This window comes from Podarcis gaigeae, assembly GCF_964106915.1.
Source record: "Podarcis gaigeae genome assembly, chromosome: 8".
Lineage (NCBI taxonomy): Eukaryota > Metazoa > Chordata > Lepidosauria > Squamata > Lacertidae > Podarcis > Podarcis gaigeae.
In genome coordinates, this window is record NC_139684.1 from 83,530,310 (window position 1) to 83,547,593 (window position 17,284).

At 47.5% G+C, this 17,284-nt stretch overlaps 1 protein-coding gene across 9 annotated transcripts in view; it reads left to right on the plus strand.

Annotated features, from left to right (window-relative positions):
- Window positions 1–17,284, plus strand: part of DMPK (DM1 protein kinase) — a 50,690-nt gene that overhangs the window by 12,610 nt on the left and 20,796 nt on the right. For all 9 annotated transcript variants that reach the window (XM_083753827.1, XM_083753830.1, XM_083753825.1 and 6 more), the window contains exons 2-4: window positions 12,763–12,854; window positions 14,640–14,723; window positions 16,283–16,378. In XM_083753827.1, the coding sequence (XP_083609953.1) occupies window positions 12,763–12,854; window positions 14,640–14,723; window positions 16,283–16,378 (272 nt within the window). The remainder of the gene's footprint in view (window positions 1–12,762; window positions 12,855–14,639; window positions 14,724–16,282; window positions 16,379–17,284) is intronic.

Genomic DNA, 17,284 nt, shown 5'->3' on the forward strand with positions numbered 1-17,284 from the left:
CTTTGGCTTTATATCATAAACCCTTTGCCTTTTTTTCTAACTACAGATCTCGCACAGATCTACTTCCTTTGTTCCCTTTAATGGCTCATCGCCCAGACGACGGGGTGAGCTTCTGTTGCTCAGTCCCTGCTCCTGCCCACCTAGCAGTTTGAAAGCACGTCAAAGTGCAAGTAGATAAATAGGTACCGCTCCAGCGGGAAGGTAAACGGCGTTTCCGTGTGCTGCTCCGGTTCGCCAGAAGCGGATTAGTCCTGCTGGCCACATGACCCGGAAACTGAACGCTGGCTTCCTCGGCCACTAAAGCGAGATGAGCGCCGCAACCCCAGAGTCGGTCATGACTGGGGTTTACCTTACTGGCATGTGGCTACTAGTCACCTGGGTTTCTGCATCCCTGAGATGAGAAGATGATTTGTAAGCTGGAACTTCCTTTATTGACTCCCAATTGCCTGCTAGTTTGATTTGCATTAACTGAGTGGTCAAACTGATTTTAAGCCCTAATCAGACTGGAGGTGATTCATACTGTGAGCTGGTCACTGGCAACAGGTTGTTTTAAAATATAGTTCCTGAATTTGTTTTCAAGCTGACAGCATCCAAGAGAACCTTACAGTAAAACGAATCAAGCCATTAATAATAGATTGAAAGCTGACATCGTTCGTTGTAAAGAATGAATGGAAACAGTCGTCTAAAAAGCCCTTTACATTCAGAATGCTATTTTGTTCATTCTGTCTACTCTCTAACATTATCTCAGGGCTCACTTCTGTTGGATCCAGGATTTGTTCTGTTTGCCCCACGTTTGCTAGGCATGGGTCTGAGAGGTTTTTCTTCCATCCTGCCTCTCCCCCCAGGAAAACCTGCTCTTTACTGCTGAATCAGAACAAATGTCAATCCCTGATTGACATGTCTTCCATCATGAGTGGGTTTTCCCATGGAAAGTGGCAGGATGAAAGAAAAAACCTCTACGACCGAGTCCTAGGACAAATGGAAATGTAGATGATCCCTAAGTCATGTTGTTTTTTGTTTTTGTTTTAAAGAAGAAGATACAACTAAAAAACTTCAAAACTATTTTGAGATTGCAAGAGGTAGTAATTCTCTGGACAACGCTGTATAGGGACCCTAGCGTTCCCAGAAAGTGTTCCTACAATAACTTGGGGCTTTTGCTCTGAAATAAGACGTTATTTTCGGCATTACAATGGTGCCTCGGTTTACAAACTTAATCCATTCCGGAAGTCTGTTCTTAAACCGAATCCGTTCTTAAACCAAGGTGCTTTCCCTTAATAAGGCCTCCCGCCGCCGGTAAAGTTCGCAAACGTCCGGTTTTACGGAGTTCGTAAACCAAATAGTTTGTAAACAGGGCTGTACTTAAACCGAGGTACCACTATATAGCAAAAAAAACCCTTTTATTTTTCACTTGTTGGATTTCCCCCTGAGAGGGGCAAGCCCAGATGACATTGAGCTGGTATGTAGAAACCGGCATTTTTACATCAGGTCTGCAAAACAAAACTGTGCTGGGTCCTGCAAGTACTCAGGTCTCTCCTTCTCTCAGACCTGAGTCTCTGCAGCTTGGGAGACGTCGGTGGGTTACTAGACCCAGGGGCCGCCTCATTCTCCCCTGACCCAACTGGTAGTGGAGCAGCTGTAAGTGATGGCCCAGCTGAAGGCAACGAGGTCATCCCCACATCTGGAGCTAGGGCAGGCTCAGGCCCCTGACTCGGCCCAGCTGGTGTTTGTTGCAGGGGAACCTGTGCAGACTGGGACTCTTCAGGATCAGGCCCTAGACTTGGTTCAGGTGATGCCTGAGGCAAAGGATCCGGTGCGGACTGAGACTCCTCTGGTTCCGAGTCTGAGCCTGAGTCCCAGGCCATCACACAAAAGAAAACAAAAAACCTTGCATGCTTGAGAAGTCCCCCTCTTGCAATAAGCGCCTGCCTGGGCGATGCACTCTAACAGGTGCAGGCAGGTAAGACGGGGGTGAAGGAAGAGCTTGCTCCTTTTCTTGGGAACTCTTGGAATATCCTGGTCCAAGAAAGGCCTCTTCCGGCATTTGGGGCATTGAGGGCAGAAGTGAAGGCAGAGTCAGTGACGGAAGCGACGAAGGTGGATTCACAAAAGGGGTTTCTCAGCATAGCTGTCAACTTACAGATGTGAAAATAAGGGACTGGCAGCCTTGAAAATAAGGGATCAGTAGCCAAAATAAGGGATTTTGGCTTAGCTTATACAGAAATCCGCCACTGATGGAGCCATGCTGCTTTGGCTGCCACTGACTGTGTTTTGCAGGAGGTTGGACTAGATAATCCTAAGGGTCTACAACTCCCATCAAAGAAGAGTGGCAGACAAAACTGATGAACGACGTCGAGATGGCAAAGCTTACAGGCAGAATTAGAAACCAGGAAGAGGACCTCTTTAATAAAGATTGGGGAAAGTTTATAATTTAGTTGAAAAGCTATTGTAAAGAGCTACATACATTGGTAGGATTGACAGAACACTTGTAGAAAAAATTTGAACTATGGATGGACAAATGATTTGTAAAAATAGAGTTATGAGAGGGATGCAGAGGGGGAAATCACTACATTAAGATGCTGCACCGGTTGGAGGGGATGCTAAGCAGCACGTCGGGGCTGCCGTCGTCCTGGCGCGAGGAGTTCCATCGGCCCTTATCCGCCCGAGAGAGGGGGGGAGGGAGGGAGACTCTCGCCCACGCCGTCCATGAGCCCGGCATGAGGCGGTTGCGGCGCCGCTGAAGCGCCGCCCTTCTGCGTCCCTCCCCATCCCCTCCTCTTCCTCCTCCCTCAGGCTGCCTCCTCAGCCGCTACTACTGCTGCCGCTTCCGGCTTCCCCTGGCAGCATGGCGGAAGAGAGGGTCTGCCTGCCCGCCCGCCGCCACCTGTCTCCTCACGACGCACCCCTGAGGGGGAAAAGGAAAAGACGGAGACGCGGCAGCTCGTGCGCACGCTCTCTCTCCCAGCGGAGGACTCCGAGCCGCTGCTTCCCTCCCAAGCTGGGCGAGCATGAAACCTGGGAAATTTAAGGGACATCATCAATAAGGAACAGCAGCGGGACACGGCGCTGGGATAAAGGAGTTTCCCGCCAAATAAGGGACGGTTGAGAGCTATGGTTTCTCAGACACCCCAGACTGTAGGTTTTGCAGATGCAGAGGACGCTGAGCAACAGCTGAGAGGGGGCTGCTGGCTCTTTCTTGGCAAACCCCCGAACAGGGCCAGGTGTCCCAGCCATCGCTCTGCTCTGCCAACTTCTGGTGCCAGACTGAAAAGTCAAAAACAGGTTGCTGAAAGAGAGCAGAAGCACGTTGGAAGTGGGGTAAGACTTTTGTGGTGGCAGTTCCTGCAGTCCGGCTCTCGCTCTCTCTCTCGGCTCCTGAAAGGCAGAGAGGATAAACAGGAGGTGCTTGTTCGCCCGCATCTAAATCTGCGCCCTTTTTTAAAAGCTTGCCCGCAAACTCTTAGCAAATGCAGCCAGCCAGCCTCGCCATCTTGCTGCTGCCGTTTGCAGGCTTGAAAAGAAGTTAGGCTTTTGCAAGAGCTGGCAAATGCGCTGCAGCAACTCAGCTGACAGGTTGTCCTCAGGAGACACGGCTGGCTCTGGTGGATTTTTCCATGAGGCTTTAAGAAGAAGAAAAAAAAAACCCCAAAACACAACAACATTGTTGCTTTCTTGCACTGGGTGCAGGAGGGAACGGGGGGAAATGTACTAATATTAAGCCTTGGCCGGGCTGGCTTGCCTTGTGTGGCGTGTTCTCTAGAAGAAGAAAGCCTGCCCTGTTCTCCATCAGCGGCGTCTGAAAGCAGACGGGATTGTGAGGAAGCACAGAAAGATGGAGAAAGATACCCCCCCATACACAATGCAGGCTCTTATTTTCATAGTAGAATCATATAATGATAGAGATGGACGGGACCCCCAAGGGCCATCTAGCCTGACCCCCTGAAATCAGAGGCGTAGGAAGGGGGTGGGGGGGCCACCCTGGATGTCATGACTAAGGGGGCGACATTCGGCGCGCCACCTGCCCGTGACTCCCAAGCCTACCCTGAGCCGTCAGTGGGGGGGAGTGACAAAATAAATTTGCACCCGGTACCACCTGACCTTGCTACGCCTCTGCCTGCAATGCAGGAATTTCAGCTGAAGCCCCCCTGACAGATGGCCACCCAACCTCTGCTTAAAAACCTCCAAGGAAGGAGAGTCCACAACCTCCAGTGGGGGACAGTTCCACCGTCAAGCAGCTGTTACTGTTTGAAAATTCCACCTGATTTTTATTCGGAATCTCCTTTCTTGAATCTCTTAGTCCGATTCTCCCCTCTGGAGCATCTCGCTCCACTTCCATGTCGCAGCATTTGGAAAATGGCTCTGAGCCTCCTCTTCTCCAGGCTAAACATGCCCAGCTCCTTCAATCGTTCCTCATCAGGCTTTGTTTCCACAGCCTTGATCATCTTGGTTGTTGTCCTCTGCACAGCTTCCAGCTTGTTGTTAATAATAATAATAATAATAATAATAATAATAATAATAATAATAATAATAATTTATTTGTACCCTGCCCATCTGCCTGGGTTTCCCCAGCCACTCTGGGCAGCGTCCAACAAAGATTAAAAATACATCAAAATGTCACACATTAAAAACTTCCCTAAACAGGGCTGCTTTCAAATGTTTTCTAAATGTCAGGTAGTTGTTTATCTCTTTGACATCTGCTGGAAGGGCGTTCCACAGGGCGGGCGCCACCACCAAGAAGGCCCTCTACCTGGTTCCCTGTAACTTGGCTTCTCGCAGTGAGGGAACCGCCAGAAGGCCCTCGGCGCTGGACCTCAGTGTCCGGGCTGAACGATGGGGGTGGAGATGTTCCTTCAGGTATACTGGACCGAGGCCGTTTAGGGCTTTAAAGCTCAGCACCAACACTTTGAATTGTGCTCGGAAACGTACTGGGAGCCAATGTAGCTCTTTCAAGACCGGTGTTATACGGTCCCGGCGGCCGCTCCCAGTCACCAGTCCAGCTGCCGCATTCTGGATTAATTGCAGTTTCTGGGTCACCTTCAAAGGTAGCCCCACATAGAGCGCATTGCAGTAGTCCAAACGGGAGATAACTAGAGCATGCACCACTCTGAGGTGCCCAGAACTGGACACAGGACTTCCAACCAACCCACGCCTCCCTCCCGCTTTTTATTTTAACCTTCTCATATCTGACTTGTTCTGTTGTTGTGGAGTTCGGATGATTGGCAGCTGTCAGCTACTTATTGTAGGAGCAAAGCATTTTGCAGGAGAGCCTCTGTTTAAGATGCCAGTTAAAGCCTCTTCATTTTTATTGTCCATTTTTATTTGCTGATGGAGAACAAGCCAGTTTTATTTGTGCGTTCGCAGTTATTTGTACTATCAGGGCAGTCATACTGTGACTCCTCTTTCGATTTCGTCTACACTCTGCAGAAATTTTGGGGTGCCTCCACTACTTCATTTCCAACCAGTGTGTAACTTCCTGCTGAAATACTTCTTATTCGACAAATGTGTTTTTGGGGGGCAGGGGCGGTGTAGGGCTTGACCCACTTTTGTTTGTAAGTTCTAAACCTCTTATCCTATGTGAATTCCCCTCCTCTGTGTTTTTGTTAAAGCTTTCTAAGCCATTGCCTATGAATGCATCTTGTGGCAGGGAGTTCCAGAAGGTAACTTTGCATTGTGCAAAGTAATCATTTCTTTTTTCTGGCTTGAATCTATTGCTCGCCTAATATGATGTGAGAGGGAGAAAAACAATGCTCTCTACTTTCTCCTCACCAGATATCATCTTATAAGCTTCTTATAAGCTTCTTTCTTTTTTATATTCTATTTATTTATTTATACTTTTCAAGTTTATACATTTCACTAATTTTATACATTTCACTAATTCTACATTCATTTTATAATAATAATTTATTATTTATACCCCGCCCATCTGGCTGGGCCTCCCCAGCCACTCTGGGCGGCTTCCAACAGAGTATTAAAATACAGAAGTCTGTTAAACATTAAAAGCTTCCCTAAAGAGGGCTGCCTTCGGATGTCTTCTAAAAGTCTGGTAGTTGTTCTTCTCTTTGACATCTAGTGGGAGGGCGTTCCACAGGGCGGGTGCCACTACCAAGAAGGCCCTCAGCCTTTGACATTTCCAAACTTGACTTCCACCCCTCCTCTTTCTGCGGTTCCTTAAATTTGCTTTTAATATCTTCTGCATATCCACATTAACTTAATTTGCTCATTTATTTCGTCTTCTTTAAGACGAATCATTTCCATTCATATATATATATAATCTTATAAGCTTCTATCATGTTCCACCCCGCATTGCACACTGAAACATTGTGGGCACATGAACCTCTTTCCTGGTTCAATATCTTGCAAGTCTAGCAGCTGCCAGAGAGCAAAATAACCTCTCCACTCCACGCCACCTGCAACCTGGCTCCTGTCCTGCTCCTTGAACAATGCCTCAAAGGCAAATAAATATATTTACCCAAGAAAATATATTTCACTCCCTCTTGAAAAGCCACTGGAACAGGGCCAGTCTCGGATGGAGAGGGCCGGGGCGTCAAAAGGCAGCCGCTCTCGCCCAGACGCAACCAAGGTCAAGGCCCCGTGTGTGAGGGTCCTTCTCGTGCAATATTTCGGCAGGTCCAGAGGGAAGAGAGGAGGAACAGCTGCTCAGGGTGTGAGCCTGACCTTCTTCTCTGCCTCAGCGGCGCAGGGACTGCGAAATCCCCTCTGCTGCTGAATGGCTAAAGATACACAAATCCCTTTGAGCTGGAAGCTGGAAGCAGCCCACTAGGCAGACAGCAGAACACCCCAAACCACAAGGCTCAATGCGCCTCTGATGGGCCACCATGCGCGGCTGGGGGAGGCCAGGTGCGCCACAACTTCTGCAGGTTCAAGAGACGGTGATGGGTTGAGCAAGCTCCGGTGGGCTTTAAAAGCGCTCGCTATACAGTGGTACCTCGGGTTACAGACACTTCAGGTTACAGACTCTGCTAACCCAGAAATAGTACCTCGGGTTAAGAACTTTGCTTCAGGATGAGAACAGAAATCGCGCAGCAGCGGTGCGGTGGCGGCGGGAGGCCCCATGAGCTAAAGTGGTACCTCAGGTTTAGAACAGTTTCAGGTTAAGAACGGACCTCCGGAACGAATTAAGTTCTTAACCTGAGGTACCACTGTACATCTTTCCGCAGGGCCTGCAAGACAGAGCTGTTCCGCCTGACCTTTGGTCCCTCCCCTTATGGTTTTGATCTATGGGCTACTTTTAAATTGAGGCTGCATTTTAAATTGCATCTTAACCTGTATTTTAAATTGTTTTCTCTCTTTTTTTCCTATTATGTTTTTATTGTAATTTTACTGGCGTTAGCCGCCCTGAGCCCAGCTCTGGCCGGTGAGTGGGGTATAAATATATTATTATTATTATTATTATTATTATTATTATTATTATTATATCATACCCTCCAACCTTTCTCCGATGCAAATAGGGGCGTCCCATTCCACACATCTTACCGGGTTGCCCCAGCCATTCTGGGCAGCTTCTGACATATATCAAAACATAACAAAACATTAAAAGAAAAAACCCTCTCCCTATGCAGAATTGCCTTCAGACAGCTCGGGAGTCAAATAACTCTATACCTTCCAACGTTTCTCCAGTGAAAATGGGGACGTCCTAAGGAAAAGCAGGATCAAATCAGAAACCGGGACAGCTTATCTAAATGAGGAACGTCCTGGAAAATAGGGAAACTTGGAGGATTGGCAAAATATTTTGGGAAGTGGTTTCCGTGACCTCCGTGCATTTGGACGCCTTGGGGACGCGGGTGGCGCTGTGGGTTAAACCACAGAGCCTAGGACTTGCCAATCAGAAGGTCGGTGGTTTAAATCCCCGTGACGGGGTGAGCTCCCATTGCTTAGTCCCAGCTTCAGCCAACCTAGCAGTTTGAAAGCACATCAAAGTGCAAGTAGATAAATAGGTACCGCTCTGGCGGGAAGGTAAACGGCGTTTCCATGCGCTGCTCTGGTTCGCCAGAAGCGGCTTAGTCATGCTGGCCACATGACCTGTACGCCGGCTCCCTCGGCCAATAAAGCGAGATGAGCGCCGCAACCCCAGAGTCAGCCACGACTGGACCTAATGGTCAGGGGTCCCTTTACCTTTACCTTTAAAGACGCCGTAACCAAATGATGTGGTTCCTGAGATCAAGGAGCAGGTTTCTGTCAGTTTTGGGGTACGGTGGGATGCAATTTTGAATCGACAGCAGACGGCACCTTCTAAAAATGCATTGAGCAATGCTGGGTACAAGGTTGCTCATGCGCGTATGAGAGAGAAATGTCTCCATCGATAGCTACGAGTCATGAAAACTCAAAGTGGATGATGGACTATATGGGACTGGCAGAAATGACTGGCAGAATCCGAGACCAGGGAGAAGAGTCGGCGGAAGAAGATTGGAAGAAATTTAAAGACTATCTACAGAAATATTGCAAAATCAATGAATGTTAGAATGATGTCGGATAGAAATTAAGTGGTTTCCAGCTGTAATGCTTTAAGAGAATATGGGGGGGGGGGGAGGTTTAGAAAATTTATTGATAAGGATTTGCTGAACTAACAATTTGAATTGGAATACAAAAAAGGGAGGTATGAGGAGGTCTGGGAAATAAGTTAATGAAAAATAAGTAATGGAAACTTTATGTGTTTTTAATCATTTTTATTTTTGTTTTTTTGTTTTTTTTGTTATTTTTTATTTTTATTGTATTATTATTGAAAACTTTAATAAATATTCTTGGGGGGGGGGGTTTAGACCACAGCGCCACCCGCGTCTCTGTGGAGGACTACTATTCCTCTTCCAGAGCAACGATTCCCAAGGCCCCCTGGGAAGAGGGATGGTTTGTTAAACTGCTCTTGGAATAGGGGTGTCTCTCAGCACCCTTAACACACTACAGCTCCCAGTATATTTTTGGGGGGGGAATCCATCGCTGTTTAAAATGGCATCATGACACCCTAAGAAGGATGAAAAGGCGCCATTTTGGTTGGACCCTTTACTTTTAGGGATGCGGGTGGCGCTGTGGGTTAAACCACAGAACCTAGGACTTGCCCATCAGAAGGACGGCGGTTCGAATCCCCACGACGGAGTGAGCTCCTGTTGCTCGGTCCCTGCTCCTGCCCACCTAGCAGTTCGAAAGCACATCAAATTGCAAGTAGATAAATAGGTACCACTCTGGCGGGATGGTAAACGGCATTTCCGTGCGCTGCTCTGGTTCGCCAGAAGCGGCTTAGTCATGCTGGCCACATGACCCGGAAGCTGTACACCGGCTCCCTTGGCCAGTAAAGCGAGATGAGCGCTGCAACCCCAGAGTCGTCCGCGACTGGACCTAACAGTCAGGGGTCCCTTTACCTTTAGGCAGGCTCTTTTTAGGGCAAACCAAGCATGCCATACTTTCCCTCTTGCTTCTCTCCCCAAGTCTTTTGCAATCTCCTCCCCAAACAAACCCCATTCCATCCTCCTGGGTCACATCCTTGCGCTATTTATAAGCTGTTTCTCTCTCCCTCCCCGCCTTGAGACTTCCAGCTGTCGCCCTGCCAAGGCGGCGGCGATTGCATCTCTCCCCGAGCATCTCTTCGCTTCATCTTTCCGTCGCCATGTGAGGAAATCGCTTTCGAGATCCTCGGGGGCTATCTGTTTCCCCAAACACCACATCTCTGAGACGTCGTCGTTGCCGCCGGTTGAGTCACCCGGTTGACGCCAAGTGCTGAGGTCACCTGACCCCCCTTGCCGGGTCACGTGACCTCGCCACCCCACCAGTTGGCCGCACAGTTTATTTTAAGGCATGCGCTCAGGCCTCTGTTGGTGCACAGGGCCTTCTCTGAGAAACCTCTGAGTCATGCTACCCCTGCCCAGAGTTGGCGTTGCTTATAAGGGAAGCTCTGGCCCGCTATTAATATGACCCAGGCTAGGCGGTCCGGAGGCCATAGCAGGTGGGCTCGAAAATGCCACATTATTTCCCCGCTTCTTGCTCATCCGAAGGGCCATCTGCCAGAGGGTAGCTAAGGCACGAAAATAAACATGAGCGCATCTGCCTGCGTTATGTGGGGTTGATGAGCTTCTGCCAATCCGGTGCCCTCAATTTATTTTTATTTATTTTTTTGGACTGCTATGCCCACAGAACCAGACTTTCCTAAAGGAATGGAAGAAGTTTTCGACTACAGTTGTAATCCATTGACATCGCTCGTAGGGTTAAAATAAGTTTTGTAATTTATAAATTATTGCGAGGAGAATTAAGAATAGATGTATCGGAAATGTGAGTTTTTAGCAGTAACTATAGAAACAAAATGCATAATTAGAAAGGCTTTAGAAAAACATTGGTCGAGGTTGAAGGAAGTCTGAGGCGGTGATAGCCCAAAAATTCGGAATGATGCTTAAAAGGATGTTATACTGGAAAATATGTGTAAAAACAAACAAAAATTATTTATTAGATAATGCCCATCCGAACTCGGCCAGGGCACTAGGTTTATTTTATTTTTGTTTATTGTGTTTATATCTCACCTTTTTCTCCAAGGAGCTCAAGGTGAGGGGGAGTGTTTCTTCCCCCTCCTCATTTTCTCCCCACAACAACCCTGTGAGGTAGGTTAGGCGAAGAGATGCAGGGTCCAAAGTCTCGCCCAGTGAACTTCACGACCAAGTGGGAGGATTCGAACCCTGGTCTCCAGATCGTAGTGTGACGCTCCAACCACTACACCCCATGGGCTCTCTTTTTCCCCAATTATTTTTTTATTTGCATTTTCAAATAACTGTTGATCTAAATTAAATTTCAAATAACTGTTGAGCTGTGCCACACAGAGCCGGCCCTATCGTTAGGCAAAGTGAGGCAGGGGGAGAGGCAGAAGGAAGGAGAGGGGTGGCAAAGTGTGGATGTGAGCCATTATTATTATTATTATTAATTATTTTTTTATTAAGTACAAATTAGAAAACATACATATTTACAACAAAAGAAAATACAAAAGAAAAAGAAAATACATATAACCAAGGGAAAAAAATTAGAGAATACTTTGCCTCTTTTCATATTTACAGTTATTTATACCTCTATAAAATGCTATTCACAATAAAAGAGTGAAATGATAGGTAGGATATCAGAAAAAAAGAAAAAATAAAGAAGTAAAAGAAAAAGATCATAGGTGAATTTTTTTTAAGTAGATAAGTATTCACTATACATAGGCGTTTCCCATCTATATTTATATTCAATTGTATAATTTCATCTTGTCCTTATCTACCTTAAATAAAGTGTTGTTTTTTAAAAAAGACTTCCACCGTTTGCCTCACACGTTTTTAATCATCCGTTTGTCAGATCCTCTCTTCTTCATATTTTCCCTTTGGCTTTCCTTAATGTCTCACTTTGTATTTTTTATATTACGCACAAGATTATTCTAAACACAACCATTATTATTATTAATTAGATTTATATTCTGCCCTTCATCAAAAGATCTCAGGGTGGTTCACAAGATAAAAACATAATATAAAAGCACACATAAATAGTTAAAACAGAAACGATGAAACAATAACCTCCCCCCCCCCCCCCAAAACCAGATTTTAAAGGCTGTAGAATATTAATCAGCCAAAGGTCTGGTTGAAGAGGAACGTTTTTGCCTGGCGCCTAAAGAAATGTAATGAAGATTTGAAATTTTGAAATGTAGATTTGAAATGTACAGGCTGTTCTCTTTTGAAAGAAAACTCTATGAAAATGATGTACAGATGGTATATTACACCAGTACAGATAGCAAAAATGTATAAAACCGGGTCAAACAAATGTTGGAAATGTAAAGCAAAAGAAGGGACTTTTTATCATATGTGGTGGGAATGCAGAGAAGTTTTTTAAAAAATGGGAAATGATATACAATGAATTGAAAAAAATGTTTAAAATGACATTTGTAAAAAAAGCCAGAAGCGGTTTTGTTAGGGATTGTAGGACAAGACCAGCCAAAAAAAACCAGGAATCTATTTATGTATGCTACAACAATGGCAAGAATCTTGATGGCACAAGGATGGAAGAATGAGGAAATCCCAACGAAAGAACAGCGGGAAGAAAAATTGATGAGCTACGCAGAGCTGGCTAAATTGACATACAAACTGTGTGATAAGGACAACTGTGACTTTAAGGAAGAATGGGAACTTTTTCAAATTATCTAAAAAACAAAACAAAATGAAGTGGACTCCTTGGCAGGTCTTGAATAAACATCCACACATTTATTGGTCGATTATATGATAGATAAGGCAAGGATATGTATAATTTTATAACATGCAGAGAATAATATGTGCAGAGAAATTAGAAAGAGGAGCTGAGGGAAGTCCCTGGTGGGGGGGAGGGAGGGATGGAAGGGGGGAAGGGGGGAAATAATGTATGTGCTTATATGGTCTGATAATTTGTTATGTTGAAATTCCTTAATATTTTTTTTTAAAGAAATGTAATGAAGGCACCAGGCGAGACTCCCTGGGGAGAGCATTCCACAGACAGGGAGCCACCATAGAAAAGGCCCTGTTCTTGTGTTGCCACCCTCTGGACCTCCCACAGAGGAGGCACACAAAGAAGGGCCTCAGATCATAGAATTGTAGAGTTGGCAGGTATCCCAAGGGTCATCTAGTCTAACCCCCTGCAATGCAGCTTTCTTGGCTAAAGCAGATGGCCATCCAGCCTCTCCTTTAAAACCCTCCTAGCTACCCTGCTGCCCTTCCGGGCGTCTCTTCTTTCCCCTCCCTGCCCCCCCCCGAAAAATAATTTGCTTTTCTGTCCCACCAGCGGAGCCAGTAACCTCCAGGCTGAAAGCGCTGCGGCTGCAACGGGACGATTTCGAGATCCTCAAAGTGATTGGACGGGGAGCCTTCAGCGAGGTGAGAAGGGCACTGTGCTGGTTTTTTGGGGGGGCACTCTCTGCTATCAGGGACGCAGGTGGCGCTGTGGGTTAAAGCCTCAGCGCCTAGGACTTGCCGATCGAAAGGTCGGCGGTTCGAATCCCTGCGGCGGGGTGCGCTCCCGCTGCTCGGTCCCAGCGCCTGCCAACCTAGCAGTTCGAAAGCACCTCCGGGTGCAAGTAGATAAATAGGGACCGCTTACCAGCGGGAAGGTAAACGGCGTTTCCGTGTGCGGCTCTGGCTCGCCAGAGCAGCGATGTCACGCTGGCCACGTGACCCGGAAGTGTCTCCGGACAGCGCTGGCCCCTGGCCTCTTGAATGAGATAGGCGCACAACCCCAGAGTCTGTCAAGACTGGCCCGTACGGGCAGGGGTACCTTTACCTTTACTCTGCTATCAGCTGCCCTCGGTACCAGATGGCCAGCGGGGCAAACTTTTCAATAGTCCAGGTGAAAACAACATTGAAATATTGGGCCCTTCCTGGTGACCCTAGGGCAGCCTCGGCCAACCTGGTGCCCTGCAGATATAATAATAATATAATAATAATTTATTATTTATACCCCGCCCACCTGGCTGAGTCTCCCCAGCCACTCTGAGCGGCTCCCAATCAAGTGTTAAAAACAATACAGCATTAAATATTAAAAACTTCCCTAAACAGGGCTGCCTTCAGATGTCTTTTAAAGATAGGATAGCTGTTTATTTCCTTCACATCTGAAGGGAGGATGTTCCACAGGGCGGGTGCCACTACTGAGAAGGCCCTCTCCCTGGTTCCCTGTAACTTGGCTTCTCGCAATGAGGAAACCGCCAGAAGGCCCTTGGCGCTGGATCTCAGTGTCCAGGCTGAACGATGAGGGTGGAGACGCTCCTTCAGGGATACAGGACCGAGGCCATTTAGGGCTTTCAAGGTCAGCACCAACACTTTGAATTGTGCTTCGAAACGTACTGGGAGCCAATGCTGATCTCTCAGGACCAGTGGTCTCGGCAGCCGCTCCCAGTCATCAGTCTAGCTGCCGCATTCTGGATTAGTTGTAGTTTCCGGGTCACCTTCAAAGGTAGCCCCATGTAGAGCACATTGCAGTAGTCCAAGCGGGAGATAACTAGAGCATGCACCACTCTGGTGAGACAGTCCGCAGGAAGGTAGGGTCTTAGCTTGCGTACTATAACTCCCATCAGCCAGCCTGGCTAAAGCTGACTTGGGGCAAAGTTCTGGCAGAGACGGTTCCTCACTGCGCTACAATTCCCAGAGCGGTTTAACAATCCGTCCCTCTTCATGCGTCACCTTGGGAACTGTAGCTCTGCAAAGGGAATAGAGGCCCCTTGACAGCACTCTGCACTCTCGGCAAACTAAAGCTCCCATAATTCTTTGGGGGAAGCCATGACTGTTTTTGAGTGGTTTCCCCAGTTGGGCTGCGTATAAATAAAATAATAATACAGTGGTACCTCAGGTTACATACGCTTCAGGTTACAGACTCCGCTAACCCAGAAATAGTACCTCAGGTTAAGAACTTTGCTTCAGGATGAGAACAGAAATCGCGCTCCGGCGGTGCGGCGGCAGCAGGAGGCCCCATTAGCTAAAGTGGTGCTTCAGGTTAAGAACAGTTTCAGGTTAAGAACGGACCTCTGGAACGAATTAAGTACTTAACCCGAGGTACCAATGTAATAATAATAATGATGGTGATGATGTATGGTGCAACTGTGGCTCGGGTGTGTCAGTCCAGCCCCTTCTTCAACACACAGACTCCCACCCCCTATTTTACCTGCACAGGTAGCGGTCGTGAAGCTGAAGAGGACATCCCAGGTGTACGCCATGAAGATAATGAATAAATGGGACATGTTGAAGCGGGTCGAGGTGGGTATGGCAAGGTGTGCCCTCAAGGCCCTGTTTGGGTGGTTTGGCCTTTATAGGTCAACACCAGCTCTTTGGATGGTACCCAAAAAGAGTGGGATTCTCAGGTGACTTGTCATGGACTGGTTGGACACAAAGGAATGGTGAGAAGAACCAGTTGGGGAATCACCAAGGAAGAAGGCACAGAGCCAGGAGAGTAGTGGTGGGACGACAATGAGCGGTCGGAGAGAGAAGAGGGAGCAGACTGGGAGAAGGTGGTGTCAGAAGCTGAAGAGAGGACAGGGCTTAGTGAGCAGGGAGAGTCTGTGACAGAGAGCAGTTCAGAATCAGAGGCAGAAGCAGAGGCCAAGAGGCAGAGATGAGTCTGGCTGGGGAAGAGTCAAGGGTGTCTCCCTCTCCTGCTGCAACCAGCTCCCTCCTCTTTACTCACAGAACCAGAAGAGAGATGAAAAGGGTGGAGGGGAGGTTGACTGCATGCAGACACAGTCTCTGATTGCTTGGGGAAAACCCTGGAGAGGAGGCAATTTACACTAGCGGCCAAAATTGTGGAAACCTTTTGGATAAAGTGTATTTCCAAGGTTTGATGGCTCATAATACCCGATTGGCTCTCTAAACACTCATTTTCATTGGCTACATTCAAATGAAGGAAAGCTACTGCGTATCAAACTAAGCAAGTTGTGCTTCCTTTTTCTGGTTATTTGGAATAACTTTTAATAGAATAGAGGGAAGCAGGTGGCGCTGTGGATTAAAACACAGAGCCTAGGTCTTGCCGATCAGAAGGACAGTGGTTCGAATCCCTGCCACGGGGTGAGCTCCCATTGCTCAGTCCCTGCTCCTGCCAACCTAGCAGTTCGAAAGCATGTCAAAGTGCAAGTAGATAAATAGGTACCACTCCGGCGGGAAGGTAAACAGCATTTCCATGTGCTGCTCTGGTTCGCCAGAAGCGGCTTAGTCCTGAAGAAGAAGAAGAAGAGTTTGGATTTGATATCCCGCCTTTCACTCCCTTTAAGGAGTCTCAAAGCGGCTAACATTCTCCTTTCCCTTCCTCCCCCACAACAAACACTCTGTGAGGTGAGTGAGGCTGAGAGACTTCAGAGAAGTGTGACTGGCCCAAGGTCACCCAGCAGCTGCATGTGGAGGAGCAGGGAAGCGAACCCGGTTACCCAGGATTACGAGACTACCGCTCTTAACCACTACACCACACTGCTCGGTCCCTGCTCCTGCCAACCTAACAGTTTGAAAGCATGTAAAAGTGCAAGTAGATAAATAGGTACCACTCCGGCGGGAAGGTAAACGGCGTTTCCGTGCGCTGCTCTGGTTCGCCAGAAGCGGCTTAGTCCTGCTGGCCACACGACCTGGAAGCTGTACGCCGGCTCCCTCGGCCAGTAAAGCGAGATGAGTGCTGCAACCCCAGAGTCGGCCACGACTGGACCTAATGGTCAGGGGTCCCTTTACCTTTACCTATGCTTAGCTACCCAAAGAAGAACTGAAATTAGATGGTATAACAAATAATTGTGAACTGAATTGAGAAAATAAATCGATGTCGATGCTGCACCCCTCAGGTTTCCTGCTTCAGAGAGGAGCGGGACGTGTTGGTCAACGGAGACAAGCGATGGATTACCCAGCTGCACTTTGCTTTTCAAGATGAGAATTACCTGGTGAGTGATCATCATCGTTTATCTGTAGGCCGCCTTTCCATGGATAAAGCCACACTCAGGGCTGCTTACAAAAATACATCATAAGCAGTTCATAAAAATGTTTTGAAACATGCACGAACAAAACTAAGTGCCGTATTTTTCGCTCTGTAAGATGCACCAGACCGTATGACGCACCTAGTTTTAGAGGAGGAGAACAAGAAAAAAAATATTCTCTCCCTCTATGCTCAGCGCCCCTTCAGGGAAGCGGGAGGAGAAACGGAAGGGGCTCTGTTTCTCCTCCCGCTTCACTGAAGGGGTGCTGCGCAGAGAGGGAAAGCTGCGCAGCACCTCTCCAGCGAAGCGAAGCCAGGAGAGCAAGAGGGATCGGTGCGCACCAATCCCATTGCTCTCCTGGCTTCAGTGAAAGCAACGCGAAGCCTCCTGGACCTAATGGTCAGGGGTCCCTTTACCTTTACACTGATTATTGCCTTCATTTTATGGATCAATGGTCTCGTTAGACAGTAAAATTCGTGTTAAATTGCTGTTTTAGGGGGTGTTTTTCCACCGTCTGGAACGGATCAATCCATTTCCCATTACTTTCAATGGGAAAGTCCGCTTCAGGTTAAGAACGCTTCAGGTTAAGAACGGAATTCCGGAACCAATTAAGTACATAACCTGAGGAACCACTGTATTGGCGAAACAAATAACCCAAAGCAATACCCCACCCCAATAACCTGTAGGCATCCTGAGCCCCAAACTGGCAAACGATTCTTCCATTGCAGGGAGTTGGTCTAGATCAGTATTTCCCAACCTTGGGCCTCCAGCTGTTTTTGAACTACAATTCCCATCATCCCTAAAAGTAAGATAGTTGTTTATTTCCTTGACATCTGAAGGGAGGGCGTTCCACAAGGCAGGTGCCACTACCGA